Source organism: Alosa alosa, chromosome 8 (genome assembly GCF_017589495.1).
Source record: "Alosa alosa isolate M-15738 ecotype Scorff River chromosome 8, AALO_Geno_1.1, whole genome shotgun sequence".
NCBI lineage: Eukaryota > Metazoa > Chordata > Actinopteri > Clupeiformes > Clupeidae > Alosa > Alosa alosa.
Genome location: NC_063196.1, coordinates 23,827,870 through 23,847,604, shown reverse-complemented (window position 1 = coordinate 23,847,604; position 19,735 = coordinate 23,827,870). Strand labels below are relative to the sequence as shown.

Sequence of the window (19,735 nt, the reverse complement as noted above, 5' to 3'; positions counted from 1 at the left end):
ATGCATGTCTGTGTTTGTGTGCGCGTGTATATGTGTGTGTGCATGTGTGTATGTGCACGTGTGTATATGTGTGTGTGTGTGTGTGCGTGTGTGTATGTGTGTGTGCGTGTGTGTGTATATGTGTGTGTGTGTATGTGTGTGTGCGTGTGTATGTGTGTATATGTGTGTGTGCATGTGTGCATGTGTGTGTATGTGTGTGTGTGTGTGTGTGTGTGTATGTGTGTGTGCATGTGTGTGTGTGTGTGTGTGTGTGTGCATGTGTGTGTGTGTGTGTGTGGTATCCGCTCCTCCTCACCTGCAGCATGCCCACGATCTCCACCTTGTTGAAGAAGATGAAGGAGTGCAGCGTGGAGAGCATGTTCTCCTCGAACACGGACGGCGTGGGCAGAACCATGTCCTGGATGTACTGCACGCGGAACGTCTGGTGGATCTTCTGCCGCAGCTCCGGGTCCGAGATGGGGATGACCTCCTTGAAGCGCGCCGTGCCTGTCAGGAACTCGCGGTGGCGCCGCGGCTGAGGCAGAGCCGGGTCGAACTCCAGGCATCCAATCACGTCCATGATGCATTCCTCCGAGAACATGACCTGGATGCAGGGATGCACCATTTAGACTTCAGACACAGTACTTCAATATTTTTCCCCAAAACGACAATCTGAACATAGCATCCCGTACAACCCTACATCCAGTCAACACTATCTTTTTTACTGGACATCACAGCAGCACTAGCCTGGGTTTTCCCATGCTGCCTTACGCGCGCGATTTTATTCAGGCTGCTAGGCAGCCTGGATTCCATGTACTTCATTTTCACCTCAACGAAGGAACCAATCACAGAACGGAGGGGGGACAGCAAGCGGTCGACACACTGAAGCTACGTACAGACGCATTTGATATACATTCGTAGCGCCCAATAAACAGCTCTGGGCATTCGTAAACCATGTTTCAAATACGAGAAAATGTACATGTAGTTCCCAGACCCCATCTCAATGAGATGAGGTTTGCCGTTAGCCAGGCTACAGCACCATAGTCTAGGGAACCAAAAAATATGATTAACAAATGGCTAAGATTCCTGTGAAAATGCGAGCATAATTTACTAGATCATGTATCGTAACACCCCCAATTATCACCACTTTTGTTCGGAAATTCTAAAACAACGATGTTTTTTAACACTTCAAAATAACATTTGCTAAATGAACCTTACATTTTTCAGTAGCCATAGGTGTGTAGATTTGAACAAAATCTGGTTTGGTTCTTAACGGGAGCATTTACTCCCCGAAATATCCAATTTTGTTTACCACGCTCGGAGTTATAGTGCTGGCCTGATGGGTCGCCTATTTATGCCGTTTCAACGGCACATGAACGGTTAGACCGAGAATTCTCGTCATGAAATTAAAATTCCACTGGAGCTCCAAGTGGATGTGTGCACGCAGCCTTACAACACTGTTTCCAGCTCTTAGAGTCACGCTAAAATGTCATTTTTGGTACATAGCTAATTTAGGTACACCTACTGTGTGGTGTGGGTGCTTGCGTTTCTTTAGGAATCCGCCGTCTTGGTTTGTATACAAATGGATATTAAGTGACACATACACGCAAGACGGCGGAAATACGGGACCGGCGGTAATAGGGGGAGTTCCGATAGGATACAATATGGCACTTTATGGCACATCATGGACCATATGCAATGTGGTACATCCCTACCATAAAGACAACCATGGACAATACCGTATGGCACTTTACAGTATATCATGAACAATACAATAGGACGATTTATGATGCATCATGGACGATGTAATATGGAACTTTAGGGTGCATGACGGACAATGCATTATTTCCGATTCCTACCTCGAAGAGCGCCGTGCGGTTGAGCAGGAAGATGCCCTTGACCACGTCGTACAGCTGGTGTAGCGCTTCGCGGTTGCCCTGCGCTTCGCACTGGCGGAAAAGCTCCAGAAGCTTCCGGATGTATCCCTCGTTCTCCAGCGCCAGGGCCAGTTTCTCGCGGCGCAGCGGCGACGGAAGTGACGACGCCACCAGCTCAGCCACCTCCTCCAGGCGCGAGAGCTCGCACGGCGGCAGCTCCAAGCCCGGGGACGACATGTCGTCAAAACGCTCCTCCTCAGACTCGTCGATCAGCTCCTGCGTGATATCCACCGACGGGTCTTTGCCCTGGACCTGCACACACACACACACAAACACAAACATAGAAAAAAAGAGTGTCAAACAATGATAATCATACGGCAACATGCGTAGGGAAAGAAACAACACATTACATAATTATGACTGAATTACCCAATGCTTTTCACGCACCAAATACAAACACACAGCTAGACTCAACAGTCACACTCATACAGAAAGAAAGAAATGCAACATAAACACAGAAACAGACACACCCGAGTGTTTACAGTGAAGTCTTTTGTGCTTTAGAGTAGAGCATTGCCACGACCTGCAAAGGTGCAAAAGACAGACAGACAGACACACACACACACACACACACACACACCCACCCCACTACCAACCATAACTGACAGTGGACCGTTAGGGGCTTTTTCCAGCTACCCGACACCCCAGACAAAGTCAAACTAAGCCATGAGGAACATAGGTCGCGATCATAGAGGCAAGGCAATAACAGACAGAGAGAAATCAAAGCACTGTGGGAAATATAGTCACCTGGCATATTTTTTCCCAGATCTCATCACACCCGGCCTTCTCCTGAAAACTGAGTGCCAAGTCATAGTTCTCAGCTTCCGACCAGACAATCAATGTGTCCTATGACATAAAAGGGAAAAGTGTGTTTGTGAAGTGTGTTTTGTTGAAATTAAAAGTACATGAAAAAAAACTTGGGTGAAATGAGGATTAAGTTAGGCAGCAGCACCTTAGGATTTAAGCCACTACACTGGAGTGGACAGTTAACTCTGCATAACCAGCAGGTCCTGTCTGTCAAACTGAACATACCATGATTAATTAAATTCAATTTTATATAGAGCAATTCACCCAGCACCCCCTAAAGCACTTTACATAGTTCAAGGCCAATAATCGGTCTCATGATGCTCAAGTTAGTAATGTGCTTAACTTTAACTATTTTAGCTCATCTGCAGGTAGCTTACTTTCTCTCACTCCTCTTTTACAGTAAACTAAATATCTTTGGCATGTGGACAGAACAAGGCCTTTGAGGACATAATCTTGGGCTTTGGGAAAGACTGATCAACATGTTTCACCATTTTATTGAACACACTAAACCATTAATCAAGAAAATAATTGACAGATTATGTATCTATGAAAATAATAGTTAGTTGCAGCCCTACACATCACTTCCCCTCCCTTGAGGCCACCTGCTAATACTCACCTGCTGTTTCTGGTAGGCTGTGTTTGGGTTGATTTTGGACTCCAGCAGTAGTGATCCTGCACAGTAATTAAATTTAAAAAAATAAATAAATACATAATCATTCCTGGTATACAAACAAACAAGCGATCAATGCAGCTGCACAAAACATAATTGATGCCAAATATCTTGGTCCATAACATTTTTTCTCTTAAATACTCGGGGTCTGTCTCCAGATCTGGCTGTCTCGACTCCACTGTGGTAAGAGTGTTCACAGGGCTGGACAGTTACATAAGAAGTAGGTGTTGACAATTACTGTGCAGCAGATGGGTTGACCGGAGATAACTCTCAGCCACAGAGACTACACTGTTTTCAGTAATCTTACAGGACTCATCAAAGTTCATATAACATGTTAACGTTACTATGCATACAAATATTCAACAACCAGGTCTTTCTGTTTGACCTGACACAAAATAGCCTAATGATGGTTGGCTGTTCTCACCCAGAGTTAGTAACTAAATACACGCCAAACTACGTTTTTGTAATTCCCTTTCCCCGAAAACTATACGTTTCAAATTAATGTTAGCAGTTTCCTGGAAAGCGATGCTTACCGTCGCTTTCGGCGCGCACCAGCAAAGACATGCCTTTCAGCCTCTCGACGTAGCCCGAGGAAACGTGTCCTGTTCCCCGGTCGTCCCACTGTCGGTCCTCGTTGAGAGTGTAGACTTTTACCCGCCGCCGTGTGTCCGTCATTCTTGCAGACGTCCTAGCTGATTCCAATATTACAACGGTGGTCACTTCACCGGTGGCGAAGTTTACTCGGCCGCACTTTCCCTCCCCGGCGCCACTTGAGTGTCTTTACCAATGAGTTTCCCTCAAAGACGCTAACGTCCCTTAGCTAGCTAATGGTAACTAACCAGAAGACCACTTTGTTGGTCACCTAACGGTGTATATTGATACAGTGTTGCAACTGAGCTTTATGGAGAAGAAACAAAGCCAGATGATGGTGATCGTGGCAAGCCAACGGTGTTAATATTGCAACACTTATCAAAATAAATGTTTGCACACCAGTGAGCCAAATGTTTGAGCTATGCAACAAGCAAGATTGCACCTTAACTTATGTCTTGTAGTGACAATTGTTAACGTTAGCTACTGTTGCTGGTTAGTACAGTGGGAGCGATAGTTGTCTTGTGGCACTTCAGAAGCATTCTCCTTCAATTAAGATAAACCTGTTTATGACTGCACCCACACATTCGCTGGTCAGCGTAAAACGTTGATATCGTGGATGTTGTTAATTATAGTTAGTCAAAGTTTCAGACCGGACACATTCGGAGTGCGACAGGGGGAAAATCAGATGCCCTTTCACTTCAGTTTGCTGCAGCTGCCACCAATAACGTTAACGTTATAGCCTGCTAGCTAACTAGCCTAGCAAGTTAGCTAATGAGCTATCTGTCAGCGCTTAACATTCTAAAATGTGTAATGTCCAGTCGTCTTCAAAAAAACAAAACAACAAAGCGATAGCACTACTTCCCCAATCGGAATACCTTCGGCCCTTATACGAGTAGACAAAGTCGCATTTAAAGCAATGTTTTCATAATAAGCTAGCAGGCTAGCTAGCTTGCTATATTTTGCCCAAGTGTTCCGCCATGTTCTGGCTATGGGCCGCGGGGGGACCAGCCTGTCTCCTTATCAATATATAGACATTTCAAGATATAATGGATCGAACCGATGTATTAGTTTATGTTTCCGGATCGCTATATTCCATATACTACCTCTGTTTTGCCAAAGGGTTGCAGCATCTTACTTGAATAAACACTAGCCCCACTGTGAGTTTTCAGCCATCTTGGGTCCCCTCAGAAAGCCAGTACGGGGTTTCCTGAGCAGCAACCACAGGGCAGCCCGCCACAATTTAAAGGAACAGTACATAATACGAATAATTCTTTGAAAAACAGTACAGCATCATAATAATGATGCACCATGACTGAGGACAACATTTTGTCCATTCATTTTAATAAATACAAGACTACACACACACACTTCCTTTGTAATGTAATCCTCAACATTTTACCAATAATATTTTATCTTCAACATTCAACAAAAATTGTGACAGTAACACACATTCTGACAAGAGAATTTTATTATTTTTTTAATGAATGGTTTCACAATAAATCAAACTGGATTGAAGGCAAATAATTCATGTCATATACGAAACACATATGTAAAAAAAAAAACTGGTATTTGACACTATCTTGGATCCAACAGAGTGAAACGGTTGTTACAAAGTCCTGTAATGGTTTTCTTTTCACCAAAATTCCAAAGAGATTACCAGTTACAGGACCCAACTGAGAAAATGGAACTGAATCTTGGGATGAACAAAAGGAATAAATATTCTGACTAGAAAGAGCCAGTGGTCCAAAACTCATTATTTCACAAAACTGGGTTCTTTTCAGTAAATACATCTAACCTATAGCGCTCAAGGGTAGAATAACATAGCATATGAGCCTCTCAACAAATGTCTGTAATGCAAGGACTGTTTCTTTCTTTATTTATTTTCCTGTGGTCAAATCTGTTGTTGAAGATCACTTAAAAAAAGACTAAAAATATAAGATGTCAATCATATCCATATTAATATGTTTTTTTTTAAAACAAAACAGAAATCAACAGGCATGCTTAAGTTTCAGATTTTGTCACATTTTACATTCATCCTTTTCTAGTAAAAAAAACAAAACAGAAAAAACACTGAAACACTTCATAATACAGTGTATGAGCTAAGAAATATATAAAGATAGAACAAAATCCAACTCTTCATGTAACAGACATAAAATACTGTCTGGAACAAAGTTGTAGTGGCAGTGATTCTTTGACAAACAATTCCTATCCCTCCTTGTCCTTGATGTTTGGAGATATAAATGTTTATATTAAAACATTTCATTGGTTCCATGTTGTTTTTTCTTCTAACAATTACTATATTAAACTGCCACTGGCACAGAAAGTCTTGCTAATAAGGGTTACTTCCCCTCAGCATATCGAACTTCCTTCGCAATTAGCATTTATGTTGTTACATTAACACTGTCAGCTATCTGATGGTCTGCCAGGACAACATGAACACAGACTGGGCAAACCCCTGAGAGAGGAAGGCGGAAAACAACCGAACGAAACTTGGACAGCCATGCCAGGGGAACTGACTTGTGGCCTTCAGCCAAGGAGATAGGCGGATAAAGAGCCCAGATAGGTGTTTAAGGGACCCACAAGGGATGTAATGCCACATCAAATGATGTTAAATAAAGAGCAAGGAGACATAACAATGGTAGCTTTTCTCCCCCTGAAAGGCTGAATTCAAAAGGTATCTAGCAGCGATCTGACACAGATCCTGCATAGCCCTACCAAAGTCAGCATCTACCAAGGTAGTGGTCACTAATGATAAATTAGAGGGAAGGTACAATCAAGGAAAAACAAAGCAAGGGGTGAAAGCATAACTGGAGAACTTAACAAAAAATGATGACACACAGAAGGGTGCATTTTTTCCCCTCTCTCCTCTCCAGCGCCTTAGCCATTCCGTCCACACATATCCCTTCTCCAAAAAATCTCATATCAAACGCCTTTTTCACACCACACACACAAACACACACATGCGCACACACACACACACACACACACTCCTCTGTCGGTCCTACTTCCCAGCCTGCTGAGCTTGGCGTCTGAGGAGAACATAGATCTTCTCTTTGATCCAGTCTTTGTTGTAGGGCTGGTAGGTCTGTGTGTCTGCACGATAGCTGCAGGGACAAGTGGAACAGGCGGTTAAAGCCAGCAATCATGGGACCATACTGGTTCATATCTGATGACCCGAGCTGTAATTCTTTACATGTCCTTTGTTTTGAACTATGCTGATCCATACTAGCCTAGAAATCTAGACGCACCCTAGCGGCAGCAAATTACATTTGCTTCCAGGGCTAGTCTAGAAACTCTCCGTTGGCTTGTGAGCTCGAAAAATGTAACTTCCATCAGGCCAATCAAATCGTGTATAGAGTGGTTAGGCGGGCTTAACATAATGATTGATGGCAGAGTTGCAACGGTTTGGCTTGAATTCCCTGCTACTTGAAAACAAAGAAGATGAATGTTGCTGTTGGCCAACAGTGTGACACGAGTTAAGCTTTTTTTAAGTTGGCAAAAGTTTGAACTAGCCAGCTAGCTCCGCTGGTGGGAAAACGCATGGGACTCATAGCGCTGTCCTATTGCGTGCGGAGGGAATCTGAAAGACAACCGATTATCCCGCCCCTCGGACTGAGCACTGCAAACGGTGAGTGCCCAGACCATACATTTTAATGTGGGTCTGGCTTGTCAGGCTAGATCCATACAGTAATTCATGTGAAATATTACTGTGGTTGGGAACATTATGAGAAGTTATTTTGAATTGAGACATAATCTCACAATCAGCATGCAATACTCAAAGGTAAAGCTAAAACGTATCAACAATTTTAAATGTTTCACAAGCAACAGACCATACATTTAATGAGTAAAGCTGCACATTCTAAACCTACCAGAATTTTGAGTACATGCATACATGCCTGGCAGACAATGTGAAAAGGATATGATTGCTGTAATGTGTAAGTAATCCTCAGGGGTCAAATGTCAGATGGAAGAGTCTACTTACACGAGACAGCTTAGATCTGCCAGGTCATCCACAAAGTCAAAGAGCTGGCTGATGTCATAGGTGATGGACGGACTGTTGGGGTTCATCCTTTTCAAATGTTCCTCGTACATCTTACACACACCTGTGTGTATGAATTTGTGTAGTGTGAGAACAAACAGATGGTGAGAGAGCTGCATTTTTAAATGCTCCTCGTACATCTTACACACACCTGAGATGAATTTGTGCATAGTGACAACCAACAGATGGTGAGCTGCATTTCAAAACGTACACATGCAACTGTACGTCCTTTCTCAGCTTGAAAAAGCCTTTATATCTTTGCAGATTTTAAAGGCCTACCAGTTCAAAACAGCCACATGGCTAACCACGTATTAGATGAAGGGAAAAAACTGCTATGCATTTCGACAGGGAGTTATCAAAGACATTTCATCTGGGTCTGATTCTCTTACCCTCCATGCATTCATTTACGGACTCATAGTCTGCATATGTCCTCCCCTCAGGTCTCTTTGTTGGCTGGACGAGCAGAATGGTGTGAGACTGCAAAGACAGAATTGCATCATTTTGCATAATATTTAAGGAAACACTGGGTGTGACAAAGGAGTAGCTTACCAATCCGCATCTGTTGACGGTTATTGTGTTTTGCTGCTCTCATATGTATTTGTAAGGCTAGCTAAGTTTAAAATCGTATACATGTAACAGGTACAGGAGTTGCGGTATACCAGTTATGTTAATAAGTCGCCAAAGGAACAATAGACAAGTTGACATTTCGATGGTAAAAACCAGGCTAAATAATGCAGGAAATGCCGTCGTGTTTGATACAATACTATTGGTAGCTTGTACACAGAAACCAATTGACACAGAAAGTATGCATGTCAGGCGGTCCAAATACATCCCAACTAATGTTAGCCCATACCGAGATGAGCTCCAGATTACCTTTACTGGTTCGCTACGTCGTCTACTCTAAATCATTGCAAGGCTTGTCGTGGCTAAACCAGCTCTCCAAACATTCATTGGTTGATCATCAGTAATTTCACAGTGGCGTTAGTTTGTGCTAGCGCAGGACAATGGGCTTAAGAAAAAATAATAACTAGGTCCGACCACGTATGCATAAATGATCGTATCGATAAGACTGTACTATGATTTACCTAGCATAACTATCTATGGCCAAATGCAGAGCTGGCTAGCGAGCTAATTGAGAGAGAGCAATGCTAATGTTAGATGTAAGCCGCAACTGCCCACTGAATGGATCTGCTTATATTGGTCACGACGTAGCTAATGGATACACATAGCTAATAGATAAACAATTCCGTTTCTACATAATAGAAAATACTTACCATGGCTTGTGATGGAGATAACGATTGAAAGCAAAATAGTTGTTGAAATTTGCAGCTGGCCAAAACACTCGATGAAACCAAACGCCAACAAATCGTCACCAGGAACACCTTCCCAAGTACTTCCGGCAGTATAAGACCTCTTTTTGCCAGACCACACCGCCACCTACTGGAATTGTGGAGGAGGGGGAAGGCGGTCGAAGTAGCCATTTGTAGGCCTACATTTTGATTTAGTTTCATTTAATCCAAGAAAATTCAGACGGAAAGCACTTAAGTACAACAGTCACACGTTGGTAACATAGAATTTCTCATTCTTGATAAGCATGGCTGAACTATCATGGCAATTGTGTGTTATTAGTTGGCTGATAACTTACACAGCATACTCTGGACAAAAAACGAATGAACATAAATCACACATTAAAAACACACCATTGTTTAAGTCTCATAGCATAGTAATACTTATCAGCTAACTCAAAGACACCATTTGAAACAGATTTTTACCATCCCCCTAAAACAAAAAATCCCAATACAACTTTCAACTTGAATTTTAGATTTAAAATCTTCAGTGTCATTTTTTCATGTAGGCTACAATCTTTATAGTGCTTTACATTCTCAGATTAATCTTATTATGTCTCAATTAAATTTGAGATTTAAAATCTCCCCCCCCAGCACAATAAGTAGATGCAGCATATTGGGTACTGAAATATTCACAAGAATCCATAGAAATTCATGTATTAGTTGTACAGATGAACAGTGTATCTTATACACACTCATTGAACCAACAAAGTAAATGCAAAAATAGTATTATTAAAAATAATATTTTGGATAACAAAAAGTCCTATGGGGAGTTTCCATAGGCATTTTACAAAACGCATGAGCATACCTTGGCAAATAATAGTCTAAAGCATTCATATTTTCATTCTATATTGATCTACTTTTGCACACAACTTCACAAGACCTGGTGCTAGGGCTCAGTTGTGTTTCTAAGTGATATCAAGTCACCTAGAGGGCTGAAATGTGGTCAGTTCAGAGATGCTTGTAATCCGGCAGAAAGAAAAAAAACTATATTCTAGCCTCTGTAACTCTGTGTGAGTACATCACACAGTTATTTTGACTGTTTCCTACGAAAACTAGAGGTTCTCAGCTTTCTATAGAGGCCCAACATTTGATGGTAGGCCCCAAAAGAGGTGGGAACAATGCCCTTGTAAATAGGCACAGTGCAATTTCAGGCAAAAACTTGAAATTTGTATTGAGATCAATGTGGTTAAAGGGCCCCAACCCATCCTAGCCCCCTTACATTCATATACAATGTCCAATCATTGTACACCAAATTCAAAATATGTGTCAGCTGATATTTCTCGTTTTAGGCCTAGCTTTCATTCAGTAACAATTCTGGTGTGAAAAATAACCTCAGGTGGTTAGGGGATGAAGGAGCCTATCAAAAAAATAACTGGTCCTGGACATGCAGAATATTTTAATGTTTATAAGGCCTTTATTTTGAGCTTTTATCTGTTTTATCATCTTATCTTTTCAGCCCAAAGCACCATTTGTCAGCGTCCCCCTCAGTACTCTACATGAGCCTCCTTCAGGACCTTTTGACCTCTGACCCAGTGTATTCTCTCAGGTCTGCTGGCAGCGTTTAGGGTCGCCGTGTATCCAGTGACAGATCTGTGCAAACTTGGCCGGCGTGATGCGCACCGCCACGTTATAGTCCTTCTGCCTGCCGTCATAGTCCACCCACTGGTGCCCGGAGAACACGCCTATCACCTTCCGGGTCCATCTCCCCTCCCTCCTCGTCTTCCCCTCCCCCTTCCCCGCGTTCAGGCCTCTCTGGCTGGGGTCCCGCAGGCGCACATACACCCCTGCTCCGCTGGAGCCCGCGCGGGCGTCGCAGTACTGGTAGAGCAGGTCACTGGACTCCTGCACCACCGAGCAGAAGCGGTAGACGGCCTTGCCCGGCTGGTCGTGGTCGAAGCCGGTGAAGTGGACGCGGCTGGCAGGGACGGTGTCCTTCACTTCGGACACCAGGCCCAGGGCCATGGGGGTGGCCCCCAGGGGGCGCCGGAGCTCCAGGAGGGCGTAGTCGTAGTCGGCAGCCAGCTCGCGGGTGACGTCGGTCATCCAGCCACGGGGTGTGTGGATCTGCTTGACGCGCGTCCAGCGGAAGAACTCTCTGTCGGGGTCCGTCTCTGCCGCCGACGTTACTGCAGCCCCACGACGGATGCGGGCCTTCTCTCTCCTTCGCTTCCCTCTACCTGTCTTTCTCTCTCTTCTCCTCTTCTGCCTTTCTGATCCCTCTCTCCTGTCTTGAGTCTCTACATCTCCTCCCTTTCTTCCTCTTCTTCCTCCCTTTCTTTGACTTCTCCTTCGACCCACCTTTCCGCTGTCACGTGTCGACCGAGACCTCATAACGCCCACCCGCAGACCCCTGCTCTCCTTCAGGTAGTCCTGGCCGTCATGGACACAGTGGGCAGCAGTCAACACGTGCCTTGGCCCCACCAGGATACCCGAACAACCGCTGGACAGCTTGACCGACGCCGAGAACGGGTAGCTGGCAGTGAATCGCCCGTCCGAGATGACGAAGCGGCCGTCTGTGCCGAACACCTGCCTCTTGTTTCGTCTTGGTGGCGGGGGAGCCTGTCCGCGGGGTAACCACGACAACGAGGCATTGGTCAGGGACTCATCGGCGCCTTGCAGTCGGACCTCGGTGAACGTCCGTGTGCCGTTGGCGTAGATGGTCTCGTACGCCAGCAGCCGTTCCAGCTGGGCGCGGTCGGGCACAGGGAGACCCTGCTGGCACTGGATGCCACAGACGACTTCCGTGTCCTGTGCCAAGGTGGCACGGAAATCAGGCGGGCTGAGGGACACTGTCCTCCGCTCCACCACCAGGGGCACTGCCGCACGCTGCCAGGTGTGTGTTTCACCCCAGTTACCATGGTTACTACCAATACCGCACACACCTAGCTCCAGAATGGTCACACAGATCAACAGAGCCTGCTGAAGACTGCCCATCATTGCAGTGATTGTCCAGAGGCTATAAAAAGACAAAAACAGTGTGGAGAGTTAACAACTTTGTGGGTAAATAAAGCAGTGTTATCACATAATCTATTGTTCATTTAAATTTCAATACAAACAAAGCATTCATACTGCATTTTATGTATTTGGAGTCCAGCATGCATTTTTACAGCCATTAGACAGTCAAGGATATCACCATAAGTCTATTCAGAAATGGATGGACACTGGATTTGAATACTAGCAGTTTGCAGCTTCCTTATGATAAAAAGGTGCAAGTTCATGTTATCAGTGTTTTCAGAGGCCTCTCACAAGGGCACAAGGGTATTTTGCATCAGTTTCATAATTTTGTCACTAGAGGGAGTATTAAACCAACGTCCCTTTGAGCGAACCATTCAGGGACACGGATACAGAACCGCGACTTGAAATTGGCGCTAGAAGGCTAAATAAATTAATATAGCCTAGATGCTATAGCTTAGCCAAATTATCAAGTTGGTGAAAAAAAGCCCAGACCACATATTAACCTATAATTAATACAATTAATACAAACGACAATTGGTCTGAGGCTATTTTTCAAATGCAATCTTTATAACACCTTAATGGAGTGCGGTGTTAATAAAATCATATAGAACATCTTGTTTGCTTTTTTAATCTCGTATACAGTGATAATTAATATCACGACTTTTAGTTGTAGCCTAGGCCTACATATTAACATTATTTTAAAAGGTGGTAGCACACTAAACTAACGTGTTCAAACCACAAAAATGCTAAAAAAAAAAAAAATACCTTTTAAAATGAAGGTTTGTTGCGATCCATCTGCCGAGAACCTGCTGAGAGTTTGTTTTGCGTCTCGACTTTGGAGCGGCAGCTTCAGTGTTTCTAGCAGACTGTTCCAGCTGGAACAGAAGTGACGGGCTTCCCTACTTGGTCCGAGCATCCAAACTACGCCAAAGAGACGCAGCGCAAATCCGCGTCGGAAAGAGGGGGAGAGAAAGCTTGCGGGCTGGGCCGACGTGGGTCTAAGGTTGATTTAGGTCAGAGATTGGAATTTAACAGCAGACTGAGTTCTTGAATAATCAATGTTTCCTCGTTGTCATCAGCAACAAATATCATTTATAAATTCTATTGGAAACGTGATTGGGCAAAAACTGTATGCAAACGTGCAGAATACATAATGTGGCCCAGTTATCGAGGTTATCTCTGCACAAAATGAAATGCTCACTAACTTAAATATTTACAAATTTCTAGATTCAACCTATAGCCTAGGGATTCCTGTGTGTGTGTGTGTGTGTGTGTGTGTGTGTGTGTGTGTGTGTGCGTGTGTGATGAATGATAAATAATTTGACCGTTTCTCTGCATCTTATTTCAAAATATTGTTGACCAGACAGATCAGGTAGCCTATACTCAGACAATAAAGACAACTTTTCAGCCAAAACTCAGTCTATCTGGCAGCTCTTCACAGTGTTAAAACTGCACCGCCACACACATATTGTCATGTGTAAGACCACGGGATTGGCTGTTTTGCAGTCACTCAGTTTTGTGACTGAGATTACTGGGCAGCATTGCCAGGAGTCCAATTCACCCTTCTTGGTATTCTACTAGACCCAATTCTTTTGTACATAGCTGTCATCAGACAAGAGGAGAAGACATGCAGACAAACACACACACACACACACACACACAGACAGACATAAACAGATAAATGCACAAAAACACTCACACAGAAATATTGAAGTCAGCATTAATAGATTTTGGATGCTCAGCCAGAAGTGTAATTCTGAAGGAATAAACAGGCTGATAGGGTCCATAAATCAGACCAGATTTTGGGAGACACAGACACACATACACAGAGAAAGAGAATTTGTTTTGTATGTCGTCTTTTCTATCAATTTCTGTGTCACTGCAGTTTCAGTTCTGCACAGTATGCACACACAGCAATCGCACACACACACACACGCACGCACACACACACACACACACACACATGGATATGCAGTAGTTCCATGTGTTATCACTACAAAACCAATATGCTGTGACTTCATTCAAATGCATTTGGATTCGCACATCAACAAACATTTGCTGTTGTTCATCAGAAGCATCCATCACAATATTGTTTATCATTTGTTTGGCATCTGATTTAATATAGTGTGATAGAATTAAATCATTGTAGGCCTAATACCAGTGTAAACAGAGTGCATTGTTTTGGCTCATGGGGCCTCATGTACAAAGACTTACGTGGAATTCATCCTAAAACACGGTGTATGTGCAAACCTGGAAAATAGCGTACAAAAATAGCGTACAAACAAAACAATTCTGATGTATGAAATGGTGCGTACGCAGCTTTCCACAAAGCTTTTCTTTACATCCCAATTAACGTGAAATTACAGTAACATGCACGGGCACAACACTCCACACTCTCCCCTACCTCAATCATTCTCATTTTAATATGCTAACTAGAAAGGCTACTGGAGAGTGCAGACCAGGGTTGTCATTATGCTGTATTGCATAGCCTAGCAGCATTTGCACATGTTGCATGTCCATGTATTTAGAAATGTAGGTCTATACCTCAGTGTTATCATTTTCAATAACCCACATTTCATAATATAACCTTCTGTGCAAATAAAGGCTTAGACTCGTGATCCACTAGGCTGTGTTGCGCTGCATTGCCTCATAGTGTCACCAACTGACGATGCACATTGGAAATGTGCGTACGGCAGACATGAAGTTGGTGTGGAGAAACATACATTCTCACGTTCATTTCACACTTGACACATCTGACCGTGAGCGTGAAAGATGGTGTACGCAACATTTGTACATGAGGTCCCTGAAGAGCACATACTTGTATTTCACACAGATTCTCACACACATTTTAACTCTCTCTCTCTCTCTCACTCACACACACACACACACATGCGCATGCAGAGACAAAGAGAAATAGACGGAGAGAGAGAAAGAGAAAGAGACGCAGACAAAGAATGACATTTAAAAACCTGAAGTCCTGAAGCTGTTAACAGTAATCCTTCATTGCAAGGTCATTGTTTTGAAATCCTCTGCCTTTTATACATCTGAGACCATTCCCACCCCTCCTATATCAGTCATTCTAGTCATCATCAGGTGAAATAGTACAATACTGTGACCCCCTTCCACAAAAATGAGGTGTCATGAGGTGTCTTCTTTCAAACCCCTGAAGATAACTCAGCGTAGCATGCAATAGTTTCACTCATTTCATTTCTCTAGTGGGAACGGTCTTCACATGTGAGACACCAGAGATATGGGGCAGATCAGGTTGTGAATCAGATGGAATCTGTTAGCCTTTAACCTGTGTCGACTGTGCTTAGTTTCACATAATAAACAAGTGTGTGTGTATGTGTGAGTGAGTAAGTGTGTGTGTGAGAGAGAGAGAGAGAGAGAATGTTGTGTGTGTGTGTGTGTGTGTGTTTTGCACATGCCTTTGTCATAAGTGAAAATATCCCATCATGTAAACTGGAAACTCTGTTAAAGTGCCCTTCTGTCAGCATCTGTGATCAAGAGAGTTTAAATGTGCCACAGTAAATATCAACCCCCTGACCAAACACATCTGTATCAGAGTGAATTCATTTACGCACACACATGTGGACATGGATTGATGGGTACACACACACACACACACACACACACACGCATGAATGCCTGGAAGGACAGAAGGAAACCAACACACCCACACAGTAGATATTGCCACATTCTGGTGGTCAACATTCTGGTCAGCATTCCTATATTGCATAGACAATTTGGTGCGCACACACATCAACTTTGTGTTACATGACTGTTTGTGGCTGTGTGTCATAAGTGAACAACAAAAATGGCACACACTTTGGCATATTTTTATTTTTTTTTTAGACCTATTAGTCAGAAACACATGTAGGTGTATAAAGAGCAGGGCTGAGTCACATATTCAGAGCAGAGGGTGAAGAACAAAAGATGGTCAGACAAAGAAAGAAAGAAAGAAAGAAAGAGAGAGAGAAAGAGAGAGAGAGATAAATGAAGGAAAAAGAGGAAAGAGGGAGAGAGATGCAGAATTGTTGGTTGTCATTCCTGAGTGGGACTTGGCAGAGCAGACACACAATGAACAGCTGGAGGAAGGTATGAGTCATGAAACACACACACACACACACACACACAAACAAACACAGGCACACACACACAAGCACACACAAATCAACACATATTTATTGATACAGAAACTGCACGGATCTGCAAACATGCAGGCAGACGTGTGATGAAGGAAAGAGCACAGAGAACCAAACAATAAAAAATGTGTAACGTCACTCAAAGACCACTGTGTGAATCTGAGAGCTGTCATTTAAATGATGAGGTGCGAAGACAGGCAGTGACCAAAGTGTGTGTGGGAGCATTGAGTTAATACCTTGGATCTTGCTCATGGTAAGATTATCAATATTAAATATCTTGGATGTTGCTGGTATACGATTATCAATATTATGCTAATATCTTGGATCTTTCTCTTGGTGTAAGATTATCAATATTATTAGCCTGATGTTGTCATACTCAAATTCTAGTCAGAATATGAGTCTGATACTGCTCAATTAGGACGTAATTATGGGGCGTGTTTCAACCGATACAGCAGGGGAGGAATGCCTCTGCATTTAATTGGATAGGTCTAACCAATCAGAGCAATGAAATAGCTTACCGTGAGATGTAGAAAGAACACACAAACCTATGGAGTGAGGATTGTCTCAAAATGATTTAAATATATATAAAAGGATATATATACATATACATACATTTATAAATATCCAAATACAAATATAAAAATGTGACATACAAATAAATAAACAAATTTATATAAATAAACAAATTTATATAAATAAACGTGTCTTTGTAAATATATTTTCGAGATTTGAAAATAAATATGCTTGACTTTGTATGTGGAATCTGCATTTGTGAATCTCCTTTTTGCTTTTATGTCGATGACGTAATTTTGAGACATTCCTACTGCACACCAAGATCCACAAATAAATACCACTAGATTTGAATGCGAAGACACCCTCCACTGAACAACCAGCAGATGGCAGTGTTGTACAACATGTCTGTTATCAACTGATAGCAACTGAATCTTTCCGACGCTGTTTTCCCTAGTTCAGTTCAGTCAAGTGGTCTATGACTAGCAGGATTAACGACATGGAAGACACTGGATTAAATGGATAGGTAAGTAGTAACAACTAGCCAGAGCGATTTATTATCGGTTTTGATGTCTAGTGCGTTTTTAATTTCATAGACTGTAAATAAGTCCATTTAGTCAGTGTACAGCTGCTAACGTTAACAGCTAGCTAAACAGCTGGTGCCTGTTCAGCTTTGTTGGTGCCTGCACAAAACACATTAAGTTAAGATTTCCTTAAAATCTGATTTATGGCCCCTTTAAAATAAAATGTAGTTTTCCCTAAAGTTATTGTGTCTTGCAACTCAAGTGACAGGCTGTGTTAGGTGTTCGCTGTTTTACAGATGTTGCAGATCTTACATTACAGATGTTAACATAGCTTCTAGGTTAGCGTAGCGTGAGAGCCAGCTTAGCTGAGATCGCTATCTGACAGACTGCCATTAATGTCAATATTGCTAAATGGACTTATTTATACAGTCTATGAAATTAAAAATGGCACTACACATCGAAACCGATAATAAATCGTTCTGGCTAGTTGTTATTACTTACCCCTCCATTTAATCTAGTGTCTTCCATGTCGTTAATCCTGCTAGTCATAGACCACTTGACTGAACTGAACTAGGAAAAACAGCGTCAGAAAGATTCAGTTGCTATCAGTTGATAACAGACATGTTGTACAACACTGCCATCTGCTGGTTGTTCAGTGGAGGGTGTCTTCGCATTCAAATCTAGTGGTATTTATTTGTGGATCTTGGTGTGCAGTAGGAATGTCTCAAAATTACGTCATCGACATAAAAGCAAAAAGGAGATTCACAAATGCAGATTCCACATACAAAGTCAAGCATATTTATTTTCAAATCTCGAAAATATATTTACAAAGATACGTTTATTTATATAAATTTGTTTATTTATTTGTATGTCCCATTTTTATATTTGTATTTTGTATTTGGATATTTATAAATGTATGTATATGTATATATATCCTTTTATATATATTTAAATCATTTTGAGACAATCCTCACTCCATACAAACCATCCTTCTTCTCCACAAATGCCTTAACATTGTTTTCTGGTCTTATGTAAAAGTTATTGTGCCGTCAATATCTCCTACAACACTCATTAGCGAAATCTAAGAGATAAGTAGTAGGGTAGGCTATTAGGAAAAAACTGATAGCCTATCCCCTCCGTTTTTTAAAAATAATTCTGTTGAACACTGATATAGAGCATCACAGTCCCGTCCCTCCTCCGAGAGAGCTTAGGTGCCGGAAGTAAGTTTCCCATTCATGTCTCCCATTGACGTCTTGGAAAAATCCGTATCTAAAGAGTTTTAGAGTATGTCTTAGGCTAACCTGCTACGGCGTAACTCATAAGCATACAACATATCATTTCGAGTGAAAAAATGAAGAGAAAATCCAAAGAAAGTCAAAGGTACAAGACTACCAGGGTTTCCGTTGTCCGGTAATTACCTGTAGCATCCCCACCGAATTATAGTCAGAAGTCTTGAACTGATGGTCTTTGTCTTTATTGAAGTCTCTAAACTCATCCACAACAAACCAACCACCGTAAGAACTTATTCCTCATCGGAGGGTGCTAATTGCCTGTGTAGTTCACTTATACAGTATGGTTTTTCTCTAGTTTACCTCGCGGTAGAAACTTACTAGTGTCGTTCATTCAAAATAAAAGTCCCTCAAGACGACAATGAAAACAGGGCAGCATATGCAACATAAAATGCAATAATAATAATAGTAATGACATTACAAAGTGCATTAAGGTTTTTCCTTTTAAAATTAAACTTAAATTGGGGATGTTACACTCCCACCAAATTATGAATGTTTCATTAAACAACATGAACAATGAATAATTTCACAGAAGGAATGACAGTATTACACTAAACTCAAGGGCTTAAGAAGCCTCTAACAACAAAACTAACTTCTGCACTGGACGCTCCAGTATGGAAAGTTTGTAGGTGCGCTCACCCTTTTTGTTCAGTCTCTTATCTCCTACTGAGATTTTTGCTCTTCTTATAAGTCCATCCTTACCCTTGACAGTCTCTATGACTCTTGCAAGTCTCCACTCACATCTAGGTGACATTTCATCAATGTCCATAACAACATCACCCACTTGTAGATTTCTCCTTGAAAGTGCCATTTCTGTCTTGCCATTATGCTGTGTAGATACTCTCTTTTCCAGCGGCACCAAAACTGCTCCGCGAGATATTGCACCCGTCGCCATCTCTTTGCTCCGTACAGGTCTTCTCTGGGGAACATACCAGGCGGA

General features: G+C 42.3%; 3 protein-coding genes across 3 annotated transcripts in view; all 3 read right to left on the bottom strand.

The window, feature by feature from the left end:
• The window catches only part of smek1 (SMEK homolog 1, suppressor of mek1 (Dictyostelium)), a 26,001-nt gene extending 20,829 nt beyond the window's left edge, over positions 1-5,172 (bottom strand). The window contains exons 1-5 of the mRNA XM_048249682.1: positions 3,927-5,172; positions 3,340-3,395; positions 2,664-2,762; positions 1,839-2,168; positions 296-583 (exon numbers count right to left, since the gene is read on the bottom strand). Of these exons, the coding sequence (XP_048105639.1) occupies positions 296-583; positions 1,839-2,168; positions 2,664-2,762; positions 3,340-3,395; positions 3,927-4,068 (915 nt within the window). The 5' untranslated portion in view covers positions 4,069-5,172. The remainder of the gene's footprint in view (positions 1-295; positions 584-1,838; positions 2,169-2,663; positions 2,763-3,339; positions 3,396-3,926) is intronic.
• Positions 5,173-5,434: 262 nt separating this feature from the next.
• Positions 5,435-9,426, bottom strand: erh (ERH mRNA splicing and mitosis factor). The gene is made up of 4 exons (XM_048249514.1): positions 9,298-9,426; positions 8,413-8,500; positions 7,967-8,087; positions 5,435-7,088 (listed from the first exon to the last, which is right to left on the bottom strand). The coding sequence occupies exons 1-4, from the start codon at positions 9,298-9,300 to the stop codon at positions 6,986-6,988; spliced, it is 315 nt and encodes a 104-aa protein (XP_048105471.1). The 5' UTR covers positions 9,301-9,426; the 3' UTR covers positions 5,435-6,985.
• A 1,054-nt stretch (positions 9,427-10,480) lies between these two features.
• LOC125299429 (inactive serine protease 35) lies at positions 10,481-13,301 on the bottom strand. Its single transcript, XM_048250700.1, has 2 exons — positions 13,093-13,301; positions 10,481-12,328 (listed from the first exon to the last, which is right to left on the bottom strand). The coding sequence occupies exon 2, from the start codon at positions 12,307-12,309 to the stop codon at positions 10,915-10,917; it is 1,395 nt and encodes a 464-aa protein (XP_048106657.1). The 5' UTR covers positions 12,310-12,328; positions 13,093-13,301; the 3' UTR covers positions 10,481-10,914.
• Positions 13,302-19,735: the final 6,434 nt, after the last annotated feature.

Excerpts from the sequence above, each read along its gene's own strand:
- erh (XM_048249514.1), bottom strand. Across the intron at positions 8,088-8,412 it reads CGTAAATGAATGCATGGAGG|GTGTGTGTAAGATGTACGAG; the intron begins GTAAGAGAATCA and ends TCATACACACAG. Across the intron at positions 7,089-7,966 it reads GCAGATCTAAGCTGTCTCGT|CTATCGTGCAGACACACAGA; the intron begins GTAAGTAGACTC and ends TTGTCCCTGCAG.
- LOC125299429 (XM_048250700.1), bottom strand. The coding sequence starts at position 12,309 with ATGATGGGCAGTCTTCAGCAGGCTCTGTTGATCTGTGTGACCATTCTG.